The sequence below is a fragment of the Aotus nancymaae genome, unplaced genomic scaffold, assembly GCF_030222135.1.
Source record: "Aotus nancymaae isolate 86718 unplaced genomic scaffold, 86718_ANA_hifiasm-v0.15.2.pri h1tg000016l, whole genome shotgun sequence".
NCBI lineage: Eukaryota > Metazoa > Chordata > Mammalia > Primates > Aotidae > Aotus > Aotus nancymaae.
In genome coordinates this window covers 72820890-72841055 of record NW_026988428.1, presented here as the reverse complement: position 1 = coordinate 72841055, position 20166 = coordinate 72820890, and the positions used below count along the sequence as shown (strand labels likewise).

The window sequence follows — 20166 nt, the reverse complement described above, 5'->3', positions numbered from 1 at the left end:
GAAGACTGAGTTTTGCAGATCCTTTGAGCCTGGGTGGTTGAGGCTTCAGTGAGCTATGATTGTACCACTGAACTCCAGCTTGGGCAATAGAGTGAGATGCTCATCTGGAAGAAAGAGAAGGAAGGGAAGGAGAAGGGGAAGAGAGGGAAAAAGAAGGGAGGGAGTGAGGGAAGGTAGGAAAGAAAGAGAAATAAAGAGAGAAAGAGAAAGAAAGAAAGAGAAATAAAGAAAGAAGGGAAGGAAGGAAGAAAGGAAGGGAGAAAGAAAACAAATTGGAGCTTATAGAATTTAGGTGAATTATCCCATCTGGGATCAAACAGAAAAGTCTTCTAAGTTTTCAGTGACACCTCTGGTTTCTGCATGTAACATCCCAGAGCTTTTCACAGCAGGGTCAAGTACTTGGGCTGTAATAGAGTGTAAACAAAAGTCTTAAAAAGAAAAAACCAGAAAACAAAAAAAACCTTGATTTTAAGCTAATTTTAGACTTACAGAAAAATTGCAAAATTAGCACAGAGAGTGTCCATCTATCTTTCACTCAGCTTCCCCTAATGTTAGCATCTTTCACAACCAGAGTACAATTGTTAGAATGAGGAAATTAACATTGAGAGAGTACCATTAAACTCAAGGCCTTATGCAACTTCCACAAGTTTTTACATTAATGTCCTTTTTTATTCCAGGATCCTATCTAGGATCCCATTCTAGTTGTTATTATTTAGTTGCTATTTCCTTTAGTTGTTATTTTTCATTAGTCTTCTGCAGCCTAAAACAGTTCCTCAGTCTTTCTCATCTATCTTGTCTTTCGTGACACTTTGGCACTTTTGAAGAATAGTGATCAGTTATTTTGTCAAATGCCCCTCACTTTGGGTTTGTCTTATGTTTCTTGTGATTGAACCACATTTTTGGCAAGAATACCACAGAAATGTTTTGTCCCTCTTGGTACATTATATCTATGGTTCATGATATAGATATTGCTGTCTTACTACTGTCTTATTACTGGTGAGGTTGACCTTGGCCATTTGGTTAAGATGGTTTCTGCCTGGCTTCTCTACTTCAACATTACTATTTTTTCCCTTTGTAGCTAATAAATATCTTGGGGGAGATATTTTGAGACTGTAAAAATTCTATTCCTCCTTGAGCTTGCACCCACTCATTTTAGCATTCATTGGTGGGTCTTATCTGCAACAATTATTATAGTGGTGTTTGTCTAGTGGTGATTTTCTGTTTCTCTCTTTCCTTCTACATTTATTAACACTTCTTTCTCTTTAAGATGGGGTCTTGCTCAGGCTTGCCTCAAATTCCTGAGCTGAAATATCTTCCCACCTCAGCCTCTCTGAGTAGCTGAGGTTACAGGTGCATGCCACCATGCTTGGCATCCTTCTACATTTATTAATTGAAATTCTACTGTAAGGAATAGCAATCCTCTCTTCCCCACTTACTAACTTATTGGTTATTTGTATCAGCATGAACTTATTAGTGAACTTTGTTCTTTGGGCTACAATCCAATACAATCATTATTCATTTTGTTGTTGAAATTATTTCAGTTATAGCAAGGCATAATTCTACTTGCTCTTTTCTTTCAGTGTGCTATTTGAAAAGGGATCCAAAAAGTCAACAGGTTTCTAACTCCTATGGCTCAACAGAACTACATCTCTTAATTGAAAGGTCTCCAGAGGAGAACCCACCACTTCCTTTGCCACCTTGATGTTGCTCAGAAATATTCTTTCTTGAAACAAATAATGCTCCTTTTAAAATTTGTTTCTGCGAAATGTCAAACTACATAAATTTTATTTGTTCTTATTCCACTCCTAGTAGAGTAAAAAATGTTTTGGGAGAGTGTATCATGGTGTACTATCATTTAAATACACCTGGGATCAACTTGGTACAGATCAGGACCTCCTAGGCCTGCTTTTTGCATGATTCACTTTGTTTTATACAGTCCTGGAAGCATAGCCTTCAGTCATCCTCACTAACAGTCTCTAGTGAGTGTTAAAATGTATGCAACCTCTTGAGTAAGAACACTTAAATGCTGATTGTGGTGTTACCTGTTTTCAGGGTTCTTGACTTTGCACCCAGCAGACTAAAGGATGATGGCAACATGAGGTAGACATGCCTGATTTGTGCTGAACCCCAGACAGGAAGTTGTGAGGGACTGTCAACAACATTTATCTACCAGTGGTTCTGAAGCTTTTTTTTTTTTCTTTAACTTTTGTCAACCTAAGCAGGACAAAAAATCTACCATACCCATTCCCACTTTATAGGGGAAAAAGAAATTGGGGATAACAAATATTTGGAGGGGAATAAAATAGCAGTCAAAATGGTAACATGGCAGCAGTTATATAAAAACAAAAGGGTTGGTAAGTAAAGCCAATGTTCCTTAATACAAGAGCAGCAACTCACAACCAACTCAGGATAAGTCTGATGAAGTCCTTATCACTGACAGACTTTGCTGAAAACTGGAAATTGCAACTGTTTGCATATGTGAGGACATAGAAGGGCTGTGCAACACTGCCAAAAGCTGAATGGTATCTGAGAAAACACCAGTTATCTGGTAATTTTAGATTACAAATGCCAAAGTTTATAATGCTTTGTAGGCCATTAGTAAGTACCACTCAATGATAAGTAAAAATGGAAGTCAGTAGCATTGCTTTGAAGATGATCTTTTTTTACACGAGTTTGTAGCCTGTCTCAGGATGCTTTTGGTTTATTGCTTTACACAGCTCAATCTAACAGACAAAAGGTTGAAAGGGAGAGGAACAGGGGCAGCTGAAACATAAGAATAATAATTTCCAAGAAGCTTCTGGGAAGCTCTCCAGGTATTACCATGCAGTGTTTCCCTGCCCCTATCCCATGCCATAGAGTTAGATGAGGGATCAAGGAAATGGAAACTACCTTAGACTCTCTGATGCATCTTCCTTTCCTCACCTCTCTGTCATCTCAAGATGTCTCTATCACCTCACTCACTCATTGCCACATCCCCTACCCAACTCATTCTCACAGTCTGGCCAGAGCCCAGCTTTGCTCAGGGGTCTCTCAGTCCTATCTCCTTCAGGAAGACTTCCCTGCTCACTGTGAATAATCCCTTAAGGGTGAATAAGAGCTGTGATTTACAGTTACTCATCATCTCCTGAAATCTCAAGCTAGAAAGTGACATACACAGAACTCAGACCCCACACTCTCCAGTGTCAAGCATGAGCAGGTTTCCACTACATGCACTGTGCATGTGGCTGAGGTGGGACTCTGCCCTGTTCTAGACTCCAACCTGAATGAACTGCTCTCACAGCTGCTCCGTGGGCTGTTCCTGCAGAAAAATGAAGCTCCCTGGATGACCTCTGCCTCGTGCTGTCTGCCAGCTCCTTCACTTATGACAGATTTAGGGCTTTGCTTTATTTTAAACGTTGGCACTTAACTTTTCTCTATTGAGTTACAAATATTTTAAGATGCTAGCATATTATTTTAAAATCCAAACAATATTGATAGAGTGGAGAAAAATATCTCTCTTACTGCCATCTCCTGATCTCAGTTCCACTCTGCAAATGTAACTACTATTAACTGTTTAGTGAAGATGTTTTTCAGACTTTTTCCATATGTGCATAAATGTGTGTGTTTGGGAAGTTTTTCTGACATCTCAGAGTTCTGGAATCTGTGTCTCTTTTTCCCAAATCATTGTCCATTCCACATTGCAAGCTGCAAAATGGTAAGATAAATGTATTTTTAAATTAATCTACACAGGACCTGACCAAATGAACACCTATTCTTGATGGACTGAGAGGAGCACTTGTGTTGGAGACAGTGGTGGGAGGCAGGAGCCCTCCAGAGAGACCCTGAGGTCACCAAGTGGGAAAAGCACATGAGTTCAGTGGAAGAGAGCATGCTTCATAAGCTCACCAGCAGCTGGCTGGACCTGCCGGGGTGTGCACATTCCCCAGACTGCGAAATCACTCCTGTGTGTGTTGTCCAGTGGCCAAGGGGAGGGCAGAAAAGGGAAGGGGGAGGCACAAGGGTGGAATGTGGGTTGGGCCAAGTTTAGAATTACAAGTGCCACAGAGGCGTTCTGGAACCACACTTTAAATAGCCAGCACCTTCCCCTTCCCCCTTAGATAATTCTTCTCCCCTGACTGGACCTCTGGCAGCAACTTCAACTAAGGTTCGAAATGTTTTCTTCTCTTTTTTTTTCGGTTTCTGGGTGTCAGACTGCAGGTTGGTGGGGTCCATAGGACTTACAACCAAAGGACTTTTTAAAAAATCATCTCCTAGAAAATATGCTTCTGACATTTATGTGTGCAAATGCAAAGATTGTATGCTATTTTCTTGACTCTGAAACTTTGGTGGCTATTGACTTAAGGGACAATGTGATTTGGAAAGAGAGAGTCCTAAATTGAGAGGAAAGACAGCTGGATTTAACTCCCAGAAAACAAAGTCTTTCTTTTTTTTTTTTCTCAAAAGGAAATCCCAATCTTTTTATTATGGAAAACCATCAACTGGGTGTGGGGAGTTGGTCAGAGTGGTTAAAGTCCAGTGGATTTCTCCTCCAAGTCCTACCACACAAAGGAATGTCTCAAGCCTCTATTCACCCTTTCTCAATCCCCACAAAATAGGGGGTTGTTCAATATTGTCTTCAATGATTAAAAACTTGTGGTTAAAGATTTCCCCTTAGGACTAGTGACAAAGTTAGGTTTATACTTTTACTGAAGGCCATAAACAAGCCAGGGTCCTTGAGGGAAAATTCTTATTGTTCTATACCCCAGCATCTTACCTTAGGGTTAAATCTATGTTTAACTAAGCTGTGCAGATCGGCTAAGATGAGACAATGAAACTGTAGCAGGAGCAGCCGAGGGAAACGGATCTCTCGGACACAGAATACAGGAGGAAGGAGGGTTTTTTCGGCCAGGAGCAAGGTGGCATAGTTGCCTAATAGCCAAGCTCCCCTAACAAAGGAAGGTTCTGCCTTTATATAGGCTTATACTTTAGATGTTACACGTGGAAGAATCTTAGGTTTATAGCTTTACATATGAAAAGGGTCTCAGTTTACAATCTCAGGAATTACATATGAAAAGGGTTTTGGTTTACAGTCTCAGGAATCACATATGAAAATTGCCAGTTGATCTGAGATGCCTTGGTCTCCCTCTTCACCCCCACTTTGAGACCCTCACCACTTTATAATATTAGTGAGAGGTCTTATTTTCATTCTCCCTTTCCTTCTGACTTTCCAGATAAAAACTCTTCTGCCACTGGGTCGATCAAAACCTTGGGAGTTGTTCCTGCCGCTGAAATCTGCCTGGACCTTAGGAGTCCCCATTTCTCAGCAGTGAGGGGGATGGTGGTTTCTAGCAGTCTGTCCCTTGGCTACTAAAACAGTCACCGCCTGCTCTCTTAGCCACTTCGGAGGGTTTAAAACTAACTGCAACCACAAGTCTATGTAGGGAAATTGATTGAGGTGTTCTAGTTCACCGTATATAACCTCATGCCTTACTTTGGAGACAAGGGACCTGTCTAGGGTCCCCTCTGGGGGCCAACCGACCTCAAATGCTGGCCAGTCTTCCCTACATAAAACCCTTAATTTCTCTGATGTCATAGTTACTTTATAATTCTCATTAAATCCCTTCTTGAAAATTGTCAGCATGGTTTGTAAAGGGGTGGGCTTGCTATGGGAATGACCCATATTAACACTTCAAAGAAACAATTCCCACAGTTAGGAGAGAGTTAGTTCACTCACCAGAGTTCCTGCCTAGCAAGAAGCAGCACAGAGCACTCTTTGATTTACATTCACTTCAATCCTTTTACAATGCCCAGAGGCTTCTTCACTCAGCCTTATGTGGCTGTCTCTAATTCTTACAAGTTGCTCGAGGCATGAGGCCCTTCCTAATGGGCTCAATACCTTTTATGACTGATGAGTCTGGTTGGACACTTCTACACACACAGACACACATCCAATTGCTCTCCTTCCAATTCAAAACCATAAGCAAAAAGCTTCCAAGGTTAATTACAGAGAGAGCTACCTTCAAAAGTGCCAATCTGGCACCTGTGGGTGATCAGGCCATGCTTCCACCCAAAATGGGGTGGGCTACTTTCCCGGGTTCAATCTTACCAAATTCAGTGGTCCGGACTTCCCCAAATACCCGTTCCTCCTCGGTGTTTAGCCACTGGGTGGATCCGCACTGCAGGGCCTCCCTGCTCCACTCTGGCGAGGCTTTTCCACCAGGCAAACACCTGCCCAGGAGTGCTCTCACGATGCGTCACCCCAGCGAGCAGGAGTCCCCCTGCAGGGATGCTCCACAGGGCTAGGCAAACCACCTAAGACACTTTTTCCTGCCGTCTGCTATCTGAGACTCGCTTCCCAGCCAACGCACCAAAAATATAGCAGGAGTGCCTGCAGGAAATGGATCTCTCAGACACCGAATACAGGAGGAAGGAGGAGGGTTTATTCAGCCGGGAGCAAGGTGGCATAGTTGCCTAACAGCCAAGCTCCCCTAACAAAGGAAGGTTCTGCCTTTATATAGACTTATACTTTAGATGTTACATGTGGAAGAATCTTAGGTTTATAGCTTTACATATGAAAAGGGTCTCAGTTTACAGTCTCAGGAATTACATATCAAAAGGGTTTTGGTTTACAGTCTCAGGAATTACATATGAAAAGGTTTCAGTTTACAGTATTAGGAATCACATATGAAAATTGGAAGTTGATCTGAGGTGCCTAGGTCTCCCTCTTCAAAACCACAGTTTCATGGAGAAACCATGGAGATGTCTGAATCATTGATAAGCAGTTAACACACTGGCCCAATCTTGGAGGGAAATCATTTCCTCCTCCACCATATGAGATCTCTTTCTTGCTCCAGTGAAACAGTTGGCCCACAGCATGGCCGTCTTTCTAGTAGGGTTCCTGACAATTCCTTAGATGCCTCTTTAAAAATCAGAAGCAGCACCCTGCCCCACCCAGTCACAGCCAAATGGAAAACATAAATAAAAGGCTGTAGCGTCAGGCTTGTGGTTATGGAAGGCGCCTGGAATTGACAGGAAGCACTGCCAAGGTGAGGATCTTTTTTGTCCTTCTTGCTTTCCCCATCTGACACACTGGTGGGGCTTGGGGCCACAGGCTGCTTCTTGGGGATATTGTCTCCAGCCTTTGATAGCTTCTTGGCCTGCTGGTATAGCTCATTTAAGTTAAATTCTCAGATCACATTCTCCTGAGAGAAGGTCCATGAGACAGCTCATCCTTTCTTGTCAATCTGTGGCTACTGCATTACCTCCTTGCCACCTTGGAACAGGTTCAGCGTAGGGAGTTGTTTGGTGAGGGGTGATGTGCTCACTTTATACCATGTACTAACATCAGCATAGTATCCAACATCCACCTTCCCAAAGTTTAGCCCTGTACAGTTGTACTTGAGGGAGAGGTCAGCATAGAAAGGAGCAAATGATTGACAGTCATTAGGCCGATTGGCAAAGAACTCCACAATCCAAGTGACCTTTTTGTCCCGTTCTGGTTCCTTATCAATGGTTTTATCATTGAAGTACTTGATATTCTCAGGGCCCATATCTAGTGGGGGTTTGCACATCATCAGGAACACTATGCAGAGTGTGATGTAAAGAAGGCTTATGTGAATATCCAAGCAGAAGAAAAGAATTGCATTGGCCACTTTACTAAACATGAAAATGTTGCCTATATATTGCTCCACGGTGATGGATCTGCGGTTCTTCATCATCACAATGGCACTGAGGAACATCAGGATCTCCACTTCTCTCCAGTCAAAGTCACATGGGTTGCCGTCTTTGCACTGGGTGGGCAGACCATTGCAGAGTGGTGGCAGTTCCCTCATGAGTAGGAAGGCAGCAGACAGCAGGGCTGACAGAAGGTAGTAAGGTTGGACCAGCCATCATGAAAGTCACGGCACAGAATACACCAGAGCAATTAGAGGTGCTAGGATAGCCATCTTTTTGGCTGTTAGGGCCAGGGTTCATTGACATTGTAGCAACCAAATCTTTCTTCTCTGAGAAATGAGACAATGATCAACTCTTTGACAGGACTGAAAGAAACTGAAAATTTGAGTACCTGTTAGTCTATTAAGTGCATATGTATATATACATGTACATTTCCTCATTTAATTCTTATATCTAAGTATATCCTATCTATTATCCCCACTTTTACAGATGAGCAAACTAAGGCTCAGAGTCATTCATTAATTTCCCTGAAGTCAGGCATTGGTATGAGAAAAACTACAGTTTGAACCTGGCCTCATCTGCTCTACAGCTCATGGCCTTTCAGACACAACATGCTACCTTTGAGAAGCAGCTCTAATGAGGCTGAGGGAGCCAGAAAAGGGCTACTGTTTCTCGTAGTGTCTGGGAGGATGGAGAAGGGAAGGCTTTCCATCACTGGCAGAGTTCCATCAGCTGGTAAAGGGAGGGGAGGCCAGCACAATCAATACCTTAGACAACCTTCCCAAAAGGACCGAGGTGCCTTCTTGGAACCAGTTACTTGCATTTCTCCTCTGCAGTCCACAATCTTTGGAGCTCATTCCCCAATTTATCAAATAAACACAGATGCCTGCTGTTCCCTGACTTTCTAACTTTCTGGGTCAGAGCCACAGGAGAGTCTGTGGCCAGAAGAAGTTACTGCTGAGAAAGTTCTGCTAACATGAACTTTACTTGAAGCTTAGAAAAAAGTCCATCTGCCTACTTCTCCAGAAAAGAAGCCACTGTGCAAAATCAAGGCAGAGTCATTAGAAGATGCTTAGAGGAGACACATCAATGAAACTAGGCAGCCAATGTAGTCAAAGGGATGGAACTGAAAGAGCAGGGGCAGAGTGGGTGGAAGTCCTGGCTGTGCAATTTACTAGCTACATGGCAGCAGCAGTCACATTATTGAAACTCTCTGAGCTGCAACCTCCTTATTTATAAAGTGGAGGTAATAATGCTTACATCTCAGGGTTGTAATGAGAATGAAATGAAAGGAATGTATGTGAAGTGCCTGGTCTATAGTAGTTGCTGACTAAATGTGAGCCACATCCAGCCATCCTCACTCCCAGTAGTGGTCTGGAATGGGCCATTTCTGACAGTGAATGGTTAAAACTGTGACTTTTTATTTTATGTCATCTTCTCTACCATCACAGACTCCTACATTTGTCATCGCCAGAAAAGAAAAAGAGCACATGGTTCATCCCTCCCTTATGTTGATTTCAGAAAGACATAAAAGGAGTGCTTAGACATATCACCTCATCGTCTTCACAATTCCTCTTTCCACTCAACCTCTCCCAATCCTTTGACAGGATTTTTTTTAAAAAACTGCCTTTCATTTTTATATGACAAAAGTAAAATATATTCTTTGATGTAAATGTAGAAAATATAGATAAGGAAATGTTCCTATAATCCAACTGCTGAAAGAGAAACATTTTGGTGGACATCCCAATCATTCCGTGCCTATATAGACTTTATAAAATATTTGTCAAGCGTGATCATATTGTATGTACTGCTTTTACTATATATTGTGAACCTCCTTTCGTGTTGATATACCTGTTTCTGTAACACAGGTTTTAATGATTGTATGTCCATTATGTGAGTGTGCCATAATTTATCAACATACCTATCATTTTTGACCATTTATGTACTTTCTGATTTTTCGCTGTTATAAACAATAAATATCCTAATGCTACACCTTTCACTCACAGTCACAGTTATTTCCTTAGGGTAAATTCCTGCAAGGGAAATTGGTGGCTTTGAGGACATTTAATATCCCATCCTTTCAACGTTCCCCAGCATACAGAGTGAAGAGACAAGCACATGCGAATCCTGAAGAGGCTGACCGCAGGGTGGCAGGGAGAACTTAGACAGCACAGGGGCCCGCGAACAGGATCTTCCATGTCCACAAACCTCAACCCAAGAGGGCCTTATAGTGGAAGCAAAGGCTGTCCTTCAGCACCAAGTCTTTCTTCCTGAAACAGGAAAGGAATATATATTCTCAGTACCAGTTGTCACCCAGTCTTACCAGTGAGAGATGCTAAGGAGGGCCTGGGTCTACAGGGAAGTGAGCAGAAATTCACCTCTTCCAGTGCATTCATTCCCTTATGGATTTGTTGGTAAAAGCAGGAGGAGGGCTTTCCTTCTGGGGTTCCCAACAGTAACAGAGCATCCCACTTGTTTTCCAGGTGGGATGGATAGCAGGGTCTCAGGCACAGCCAGTAATGGAGAGACAAAACCAGCGTATCCAGTCATGGAAAAGAAGGAGGAAGATGGCACCCTGGAGCGGGGGCACTGGAACAACAAGATTGAGTTTGTGCTGTCAGTGGCCGGGGAGATCATTGGCTTAGGCAACGTCTGGAGGTTTCCCTATCTCTGCTACAAAAATGGGGGAGGTGAGAGCCCTCGTGCCACCCCACCCACCCCTGGAAGAAGGATATTTACATCTCCTGCGCTTACGGCCCCTCTGGGACTTCCACAGATGCATAGAATTCTGGAGTTAGAGGGACCCTTAGCAGTCACTAAGGACTCTCTGTAAGAGACTAAGACCAAGAGAGGTTGTTATGTGACTAGCCCAGGGCTCTTTCTGTTTTAACATGGCATCGTAGAAATACGAGCAGAAATCTTCTGCTCGTATTTCTATGATGGCCAGTGGGTTAGGAATATCCCCTTGCTGATGGGTAAAGCTTATGGGGTTGGGGCTCCCAGGTCTGATTTTGTAGTGAGACTGCATGGGGCCTGGAGGAATGTGGAATACAGAGGTAGGTCACCAGGGAAAATGATGAGAGGAGTGGCAAGTTCATGGGCCACAGGACTTGAGGTCCTTCAATGCAACACCTACACTTTTGCAGGTGAGTAGGAGCTGCTGAATGCATCCAGCTTCAGTCTCACCATGATTTTGGAGACAGAAAGCCTTCAATACAGAGTGGAGGGGTTGGGGCTGGGGGAGAACACAAGAGAGATGCCCTGGGTCCATGGAGTCTGGGTCCCAGGTCTGTGGCAATTGGGGATTGGCCCCGGGTTGGAGGCTAACTTGAATGTTTCCAGAAGGATGGGAATGGGCTGATGTGTCCCTTCTTCCTAGGAATTTCTGGCTGGTGGCCTGAAATCACAGGACTTTGCTCAGTTTGCACTGTGAGGGAAGAGGGAAGGTCTACTCACTTTTTATCTAGTGCTGAATGCTCCACATGCTTGTTTAGGAATTTAGGCCACAGCACCCTCCCTTTGGAGAATCAGGAGAGACAGAGCCGGCCCAGGGCGAAAGCAGGAGACTAGGGGACTAAGCTGGCATTTGGACTCTGGGTCTGGAACCTGGTAACCAGCTTAGCTCCTCACGTGGTAGAGAGATTAGGAGGTGAGCAGCTTTCCCCAAGCCTCTCTGGAATTGGGTAAAGGTTGGCCTGAGAATTAGCAGGAATGGCACGAAGAGGTGGGAGCAAGTGCCTTCCAGGTCTAATGCGAACCACTGGCTGACAGGGGAAAGTGGAGGGGAGCAGTGACTGGAGCTCAGGGGATAAGGGGCTCTCCTCAGTCCTTTGTCTGGCAATGTTTGGGTCCCAGGGCTCTTTGGTGAGTCTCTGTGGGCCTGGGAATGTGTTGACTGTGTCTTGTGTGGGAAAAGAGCACTCACGGCCCTTGGTTGTTCATGTGGGTTCTGTGTGGGGAGGTGGAGGCAGCAGGGTGGCGGCTGTGGTCTCCTTCTCTGTGAGTAGAGCCTGCCTTCCAGCACTCTGATTCCAGTGGAGGGTCCTGACAGATTTGGGAGTCTTGCCATCCAGTCAAGTTCTCTCTGTTTAACCCTTACACCACCTACCCAAGACTTCTTCCCTTATCGAGTGCAGGACCTGAGCACTCCTCTTCCCTGTTCGCTGATGGATGACAGCAGCTGGAGGGGAGTGTCCTCAGGGACTGCGGAGCTGCAGGCAGGGGCCCAGGTTTGCTCTGGAGGGCATGAGTCACCCAGGGCCACCGGCTGTGTTAGTGAAACAGCTCCCCTGCAGAGGGAAGTGGACTGATGAAGGATGTGTGTGGTCAGCAGAGGAACCTAGACCTGCCTATTTTTCTGTGTTTTCTTTTGGCGTTCCCAGCAGTTTAACCTTTCTGTCATCAGTTAACTCCTCTCACCTCCCAGGCAAAGCAAACTCCTACAGAAATGCGCCCTTAAACTTCATCTTGTCATCTTCCTGGCTCTTTGCCTCTTCCCGAGAGAACCCTTTGCTGCTGATGTGGGAAGAAGGCTGGGGAGAATGGAGACCCTGGAGATTGCTACCACCCCTTTCCTCCTGGTTTAGTGCTTTGATTTGAACTCACCATTCTCAGATTAGGGCCTGGGCTCCTGGGCGTGGGAAGAGTGTTCTGAGCAAGCCCTGGAGAGGATGCTGGGGTACTCCAGGGTGTGCTGTCCTCCGGTAATGTATCCTACTTCCGGGCCCTTTCTTTAAATTCACAGCTCCGAGTAGCCGGTTTTGTGCTTGGTGGAAAGGGGAGGGTAATCAAGGAATTTGACTGTAGTAGCATTTGTTTAGTGAGAAGCTAAGGGATGAAGAAGTCCTCAAAGCACAATTTTAGTTCCAAACTAAAAATATAAGTGACATCTTCTTTGGTTTCCTCCAGCATCAACATTGGTAGATCTAATTTGAAACAAGTTCCAGAGCAGGGAAAGGGCTGAGGCAAGGCTATGATAGAACATGGGCAAACAGTTGAAAACTGTAGTCAAAAGGCAGGGAAGCTGAGAAAGTGATCCAAAGAAGCCCATCTGAAATCAGAAGCAACAGGGAGGCTTTTAGGGAGGTGAGTGAGAGGGATGCCCACCTCCGTTGCCTCCTAGGTAAATAATCTCCCTGCTGTCCGGGACCTGTGACTGATCCACCCCCAAACACCTGCTTCATCCTACTGAATTTCCAGTCTCTGTCAGTTGCCTCTGTGCATACCCAGCCAAGCCCTGAGCCTGACTGTATTGTTCACCAACAAACACTTACTGAGTACATGGCATAGGCCAGGAATCATTCCAGGTGATTGGGATACATCTAGAAACAAAACAGACCAATTCCCTGTCCTCATAGGGCATACATTCTAGAGGAGGGAGACCAACAACAAACAGTAAATGGGATAAATAAGTAAAGTAGACGGCGTTCCAGATCTAGTGAGTGCTACAGGAAAAGAACAAGGAGAACTGCGTAAAGGAGATAGGGAATGTGGCGTGTGGGTGGTGGCAGTTTAAAAGGGTGGCCATTGAGAGCATTTGAGCAAAGGCTTGCCAGGAGTGACAGAACTGGCCATGTGACTGTTGTGGGGTGGGGGGAAAGTGCTTTTCTCCAGGCAGAGGAAACAGAGGTTTAAACAAAGCCAGAGCCTGGCTGGCTTGTTTGAGGAGGACTCAAGGCTGGAGCTGGGCAAGTGAATAGAAAGGGAGGTCAGCGAAGCAAATGGGCTGGGGACAGGAAGGGACAGATCAGGTATGGCAGGTTGGCCACTCTCAGACTTCAGCTTTTACTCTAGTGACAGTCAGATGCAGGGCAGGGTTTTGAGCAGCAGTAATCTTACATTTTAAAATAATCTCTCTAGCTGCTACGTTGAGAACTCAGTATAGGGGAGTGAGGGCAGAAGGTGACCAGTTATCAGGCAAAAATCTTGGAGTCATCCTTAATTCTCTCCAGCTCTCATAACTATTGACTGTACCCAAACACCCAGGTCCTGGAAGCTCCCTGGACCCTGGTTGCTGGCAGAGTGAGGAACTCAACACCCAGAATGCCTGGGACTAGAGTCCCCCCACGAGATGTGCAGGACCCTATCACTTCTCAGGTCCTCTACTGCTACCACCCATCTAAACAAACCAAGACTTTTCACCCGAGACTGGAAGGAAGGAGTTGCCATTCACTGAGGTGTGGAAGCCATGAGAGGCCACGAGGGTTTTGTTGTGGTTGTTGTTTTATTATTTTTACATAGAGATGGGGTTTCACCACGTTGGCCAGGCTAGTCTCAAACTCTCGGCCTCAAGTGATCTGCCCACCTCAGCCTCCCAAAGGCACAGGCATGAGCCACTGTGCCTAGCCCCAGAGGAGCAGGTTTTGAAGGGAAAATAAGGGGGTGAATTTTGGAATGTTGAGCTGAGGTTTCTATTAGACGTTCAAGTAGAAATTGCAGCTGGCCGGTAGAATGTGAGTTTGGAGTTTGTGAGCGAGATCTGGCTGGAGGTGTGTATTTGGGCATCATTAGCATTTTAATGGTATGAGAAAAGAAAGAAAGGATGTTTGGTGGGTCTGGGAGAAGAGAAACCAGCAGAGGAGACAGAAAATGAGAAGGTGGTAAAGTAGGGTGAAAAGCAAGAGAAGGAAGAATTTTGGAAAGCCAAGTGATAAATTATATCGGGGAGGAGGGAGAGATTAACCACAGCAAAGGCTGCAGACAGGTTAAGAAAATGAGGAAAGGAAATTGATTGTTGGTTTTAGCAGCTTGGAAGTCATTGACGACCTTGATAAGAGCGGTTACAGTGGAGGGCTGGGGGCAATGACTGATTAAAATGGATTTAAGATAATGAGGGAGATGGGGAGAAAAGAATTGGAAATAGTAAATGTGGGTTATTGGGGCAAAATGTGGGAGTAGGTAAAATCCACCCCTTCCTTGAGTATTTGCCTCCTGGGCGGGGGGAGGCCCATGTGAGTCCTGAGTAGTAGTAATAGTGTGCCCAGTGGCACGGCAGCCTCGGGGATGGGGTCCTGAGCTGGAGAGGCGGCTGAAGAAGCTGTACATTTGAACTACTCCTCCAGCCCTCCACCCTCACCTGCCAGGAGGGAAAGCAAATATGGTTTTCTATTAGGGCCTGCCCACCTAAAGCTCCAGTCATGGGACCAGGAGATGCTGGATAATGCAGGAGGTGAGATGTGGGAAGAAGGTGGTGGGAGAGGATCTGTTGATGGGACTCCCCATAACCAGCAGGGAGTTTAAATCACCTTCCTGCCTATCTCAGCCCAGACGAGAAAACTGCCAACATTTTCAATTAATTTTTAAGTCCAGTTTGCTGAAATATCACTAGGGGCAGAAGTTACCTATGCCAAGAACCTTTGATTTTTCTGCTAGTCTCAGGACACCAGCTGGACACCACCTTTTGTGAGGACAGGCCCTCTCTTCCTCCCTGTCCCCTCCAACTCCTCTTCAGAGCCTCGGTCTTCCAATACCCAGGTCCTGGGTGCTTCAGAATACGGGCCTTCAGCTCAGACCTCTCCAACTGCCTGGACCCTGGCTGCTGGCAGACCGGCTTGCTCAACACCCAGAATGCCTGGGACTGGAGTCCTCATGTGAGGCCATGGCCGGAGGTACACAGCAGGAACTCTCAGAAGGGCCTGGAGGGGAAGGATGCCTCAGCTCCAGCCTGTAAAGATGGTGCACGGGGATGCCCACACAAAGAGGATTCCCTTGGCAGCAAGGGAAGCCGTTAGCCCTATGCCGTTGATAGATAACAGAGAATCAGGAGAAATAAGAAGCGCTTTTCTTTTGTTCACATGAAAGCAATGGTTAATGTAGCGGGGTGTGACAATGTGCTACCAAGTGTAGTTAATGACTCAGGCCCGCTGTTGGTCAGGCTCATGCCGAGGACAGCACAGATCTCCTCATGGATGCTTCTCACTTCTGTTGCTTGAGCAACAGAAGACCGTCAGCTTACGCCTTAAGAAATTGGCTGGAACATTACAAGTGACACCACAGAGCACGTTCCTTTTGAGAAAGTGGGCTGAGAGTGATTCCTTTCTGGGATGGGGATGTGGTCTCTGCCATCTCATGGAGAAAATGCTAGCACATTTTACAATTTTGAGGAGACTAGTATAGATGATATGTGAACTCCACTTCCCACACCAGGACTAAATTCATCTTTGATGGTGGTGCCTGGGGAGGGGAAGAGGCGGAATGCCTTCAGGACTCCCCAGTCGGTACCTGGCCCATCTTGGGCTCCCTCCAAACCTGACCCCTCTCATACTTATAGGTCCAGTAGCTTCTCCTTGCAGATATGGTCTTTGTCCCTCTTGGCAGGCTGTCAAGATGCTCAGAGAGGCAGAGGAGGCGGGAGAAGCTGACCATGGGTCCAGTGCAGTTAAACATTGGCTTGGTTTATGGAGAAAGAACAGGCAGCGTGAACTCGGGGAGGGGCTTGGGCTGGGCCCATAGCTGTTTCTTTCTGGACTTGGCCCTCCACACTGACTGTTCCTGTCGGCTGCTGGGTTAGCTCTTTTCTGTTTTACCTCCTGCTCAGCAAGTCGTGGATTGATTTATGGACTTCTTGGGCTGAATAGTTTGCTACCTTTCTTTCTTTGTCCTTGTAATCGAGTGTCCCCTTAGTGCCTGAATTATGGATGTGTAGATTACAACCTTGAGAAGTGGAAGGTGAAGAACTGGAGAACTGGGTTCCCCATTAACTTATAAGAAACCACACAGAAAGTGTATAATTTGATACATTTTGACATATGTGTATGCCCATGAAACCACTGCCACAACTGGGATAATGAACATGTCTGTCACCCCCAAAACCATTTCTCCGGTCTCTAATTCCTCCTCCCAATTTCACTGCGGCCATCGCATGCCAGTGCAACCGAGAATTATGCTTAAACTAGAGTAGTTTGCATTTCTTAGAATATTATATAAAAGGAATCATACAGTATGTTGATAATTATAATAATTGTGATACCACTATGCATTAGTTTGCATTTCTTAGAATATTATATAAATGGAATCATACAGTATGTTGATTACGATACAGCATAATTATTTTGCGATTATAGTTTTTGTGTATCGGTAGTTTATCCTTTGTTATTGAGATGTCTTCATATATTCTATTTTCTTTCTTTCTTTTTTTTTTTTTGAGACAGAGTCTAGCTCTATCACCAGACTGGAGTGCAGTGGCACAATCCCAGCTCACTGCAACTTCCATTTTCCCATTTCAAGCAATTCTCCTGCCTCAGCCTCCCGAGTAGCTGGGACTACAGGCACGCACCACCACGCCCGGCTAATTTTTTGTACTTTTAGTAGAGATGGGGTTTCACCAAGTTGGCCAGGATGGTCTTGATCTCTTGACCTTGTGATCCACCCGCCTCGACCTCCCAAAGTGCTGGCATTACAGGCGTGAGCCACTGTGCCTGGCCATCTTCGTATATTCTAACACACAATTCCTTTATCAGAAATGCATTTCACAAATACTTTTTTTTCATTCTGTGCCTTGTAATTTTCCTTTTCTTTTTTTGAGAAGGGATCTCACTCTGTTGCCCAGGCTGAAGTGTTCTGGTGCAATCATGGCTCATTGAATCCTTGACCTTCTGAGCTCAGGTGATCTTCCCACTGTAGCCTCCCAGGTAGCTGGGACTACAGGCATGTACCACCATGCCCAGCTAATTAAGAACTTTTTTTTTTTTTTTAGAGATGAGGTCTCACTATGTTGCTTAGGCTGATCCCAAACTCCTGGGCTCAAGTGATCCTCCGGTCTTGGCCTCCCAAAGTGCTGGGATTTCAGGCATGAGTCACTGTACCTGGACGGTTTTTCCTTTCCTTAACAGTGTCTTTTGAAGGGAAGGCATTTTAAATTTTAATGACGTCTGGTTTATCAATTAGTTCTTTTACAAACCATACTTTTGATGTCACATAAAGAGATGTTTGTTAACCCAAGGCCTCATAGTTTCTTCTAGAAGTTTTATAGTTTTAGGCTTCACATTTAGGCCTATGTTTCATTTTGGGTTAATTTTTGTCTACAGTGAAGGTATGGATTGAAGTTCATTTCTGGGGAGTTGTATAGGTACTCACTTATTCCAGCACCATTTGTTGAAAAGACTATCCTATTTCCAATAAATTGCCTTTATACCTTCATCAAAAATTCATCATTTGTTTATATGTGGGTCTGTTGATGAATCGTATTCTGTTCCATTGATCTGTTTATTTTGACATCAGTACCACACTGTCTTCATTACTGTGCTTTAGGATAATATAAATACGAAGTGGAATTAAGCCTAAAACTTAGTTCTTCTTTTTCAAAGGTTTGTTTTTGTTTTTTTGCTATTTTGGGTCCTTAGCATTTTCAGATGAATTTTTGAAAGAATTTGTTAATTTCTCCAAAAAAAGCCTGTTGTGTTTTTGATTAGGATTGTAGTAAATCTGTAGATCAATTTGGAAAGGATTGACATTTTAGATATTTAGTCTTCTGATCCTGAATATGGATTTATTTTGCTCTTGATTAATTTCTCCCAGCAATGTTTTGTAGTTGTGACTGTACATTTATCTTTCACAACTTTTGCCAGATTTATTCCTAAGTATTTCATATTTTTGAGGCTATTGTAAATGGCATTATTTCCTAAATTTTAATTTATGGTTGTTTATTCCTAATACTTATACAGTTGATTTTTGTATGCCCATCCTGTATCCTGCAAACTTGCTAAACTCACTGATTGGTTCTAGCAGTTTTTTTTGTGTGTGTGTGTGTGTGTGTGTGTGTGTGCATTTCAGATGATTTTCTATGTAGAATAGCATGTCTTCTGAGAGAGAATAAAGCAGTGTTATTTTTTCCTTTTAAATCGGAATAACCTTTAATTCCTTATCTTGCCTTATTGCTTTGGCTAGAATCTCCAGTACAATGTTGAATAGAAGTGGTAAGAATAGACACTTGTTTATTTTCTATCCTTTTCTTTTAACCTGCTCATGTCTTCTTAGCAGTCTCTCACTATTAAGTATGATGTTAGCTGTAGAGTTTTTTGTAGATGCCCTCTGTCAAGCTGAGGAAGTTTCCTCCTCCTCATTGCTGGGTATTTTTATTAGGAATGACTGTTGGGAGCCGCGGTCTCCCCGCGGTCCGCGCGCCCGCCGCCGGCCTCGCAGGCAGGGTGGTGAAAATGGCGCTGTCCCCGGGAGCCGCCGGGGTCCCACGCACCGCTGCCGCCGCCGTCCCGGAGCCGCCGCTCGGCCTGCAGCAGCAGCTGTCGGCTCTGCGGCCCGAGCTGGGTGGGGTCCCGCTGCACTCGCCCTGGACCTTCTGGCTCGACAGATCCCTCCCCGGTGCCACGGCAGCTGAGTGCGCATCCAATCTGAAGAAAACCTACACAGTACAGATATTCTGGAGTGTATACAATAATATCCCTCCTGTGACTAGCCTGCCTTTAGATGTAGTTATCATTTAATGAGACGAGAGAGGCGACCACTCTGGGAAGAGGAGAGTAATGCAAAGGGCGGCGTATGGAAGATGAAAGTCCCCAAGGACAGCACGTCCACAGTTTGGAAAGAGTTGCTGTTGGCAACCATCGGGGAGCAGTTCACAGACTGTGCAGCAGCAGATGACGAAGTAATAGGAGTTAGTGTCAGTGTTCGGGACCGAGAAGACGTCGTCCAAGTCTGGAATGTAAATGCCTCTTTAGTGGGTGAAGCGACTGTTTTAGAAAAGATCTATGAAATTCTGCCCCACATAACTTTTAAAGCAGTATTTTATAAACCCCATGAAGAGCATCATGCTTTTGAAGGTGGACGTGGAAAACACTAATTGCACTCTGTAAAGAATTCTTTGCTGATTGGTTTTGGAAACGGTCTTAACAGCAGGGAGAGTGAAGAGAAGACTTGCCGAAACCGATGCTGGTCAATTTAGAGTGGGTTTCTGTCCTTGCAGATGGGCAATTAGGACTCAAAGTGGCAGGTGGGATGGGGGGAGATTGTGTGGGTTTCTACCATCACATCACTTGCTTTAAAAAAAAACAACAACATTTTTTTTGGCTTTCAAAAAAAAAAAAAAGGAATGACTGTTGGATTTAGTCAAAAACTTTACCTATAAAATGATTATATAGTTTTTCTTTTGTAATTTGTTAACAGGATGAATCACATTGTTTATTCATTTATTTTAAGAGCCAGAGACTACAGCACTGTGTCGATTTTTAAAAATGTTAAACCCACTTTGTATCCCTGGGATAAAGCTTACTACATATATTGTCCTATTAACATATCGTTAGATTCGATTTCCTAAAATAGTTTAGAATTTTGGCCTCTGTGTTCATGAAATATATTGATTTTTAACTTTCTTTTCTTGTAATGTATTTGTCTTCTTTTATTACCAGGGTAATGCTGACTTTATAAAACTGGTTGGGTAAGCATTCGTTCTTTTCAATTTTTTGCAAGAGTTTGTGTAGAATTGGTGTTATTTCTTCCTTAAATGTTTGGAGGATTCACCAGTGAAGTCATTTGAGCCTGGATTTTTTTTTTGTGGGATGA

At 44.4% G+C, this 20166-nt stretch overlaps 3 protein-coding genes across 5 annotated transcripts in view; 2 read left to right on the top strand and 1 right to left on the bottom strand.

The window, feature by feature from the left end:
• SLC6A13 (solute carrier family 6 member 13) overlaps nucleotides 1-20166 on the top strand; it is a 70887-nt gene that overhangs the window by 23178 nt on the left and 27543 nt on the right. For 2 of the 3 annotated variants that reach the window (XM_012438938.3, XM_012438937.3), the window contains exons 1-2: nucleotides 3730-4144; nucleotides 10137-10343. In XM_012438938.3, coding sequence (XP_012294361.2) covers nucleotides 10142-10343 — 202 coding nt within the window. In that variant the 5' untranslated portion in view covers nucleotides 3730-4144; nucleotides 10137-10141. Of the gene's footprint in view, nucleotides 1-3729; nucleotides 4145-10136; nucleotides 10344-20166 lie in introns of those variants that run through there. The other variant, XM_012438936.3, reaches the window with a different exon arrangement.
• On the bottom strand, nucleotides 7230-7925 carry LOC105707868 (thioredoxin-related transmembrane protein 2-like). The gene is given in 1 exon segment (XM_064377630.1): nucleotides 7230-7925. A coding segment is annotated over 1 exon segment (696 nt).
• Nucleotides 19007-19976, top strand: LOC105727951 (eukaryotic translation initiation factor 4E type 3-like). Its single transcript, XM_064376769.1, has one exon. It carries the CDS (start codon nucleotides 19091-19093, stop codon nucleotides 19445-19447), a length of 357 nt encoding a protein of 118 aa, XP_064232839.1. The 5' UTR covers nucleotides 19007-19090; the 3' UTR covers nucleotides 19448-19976.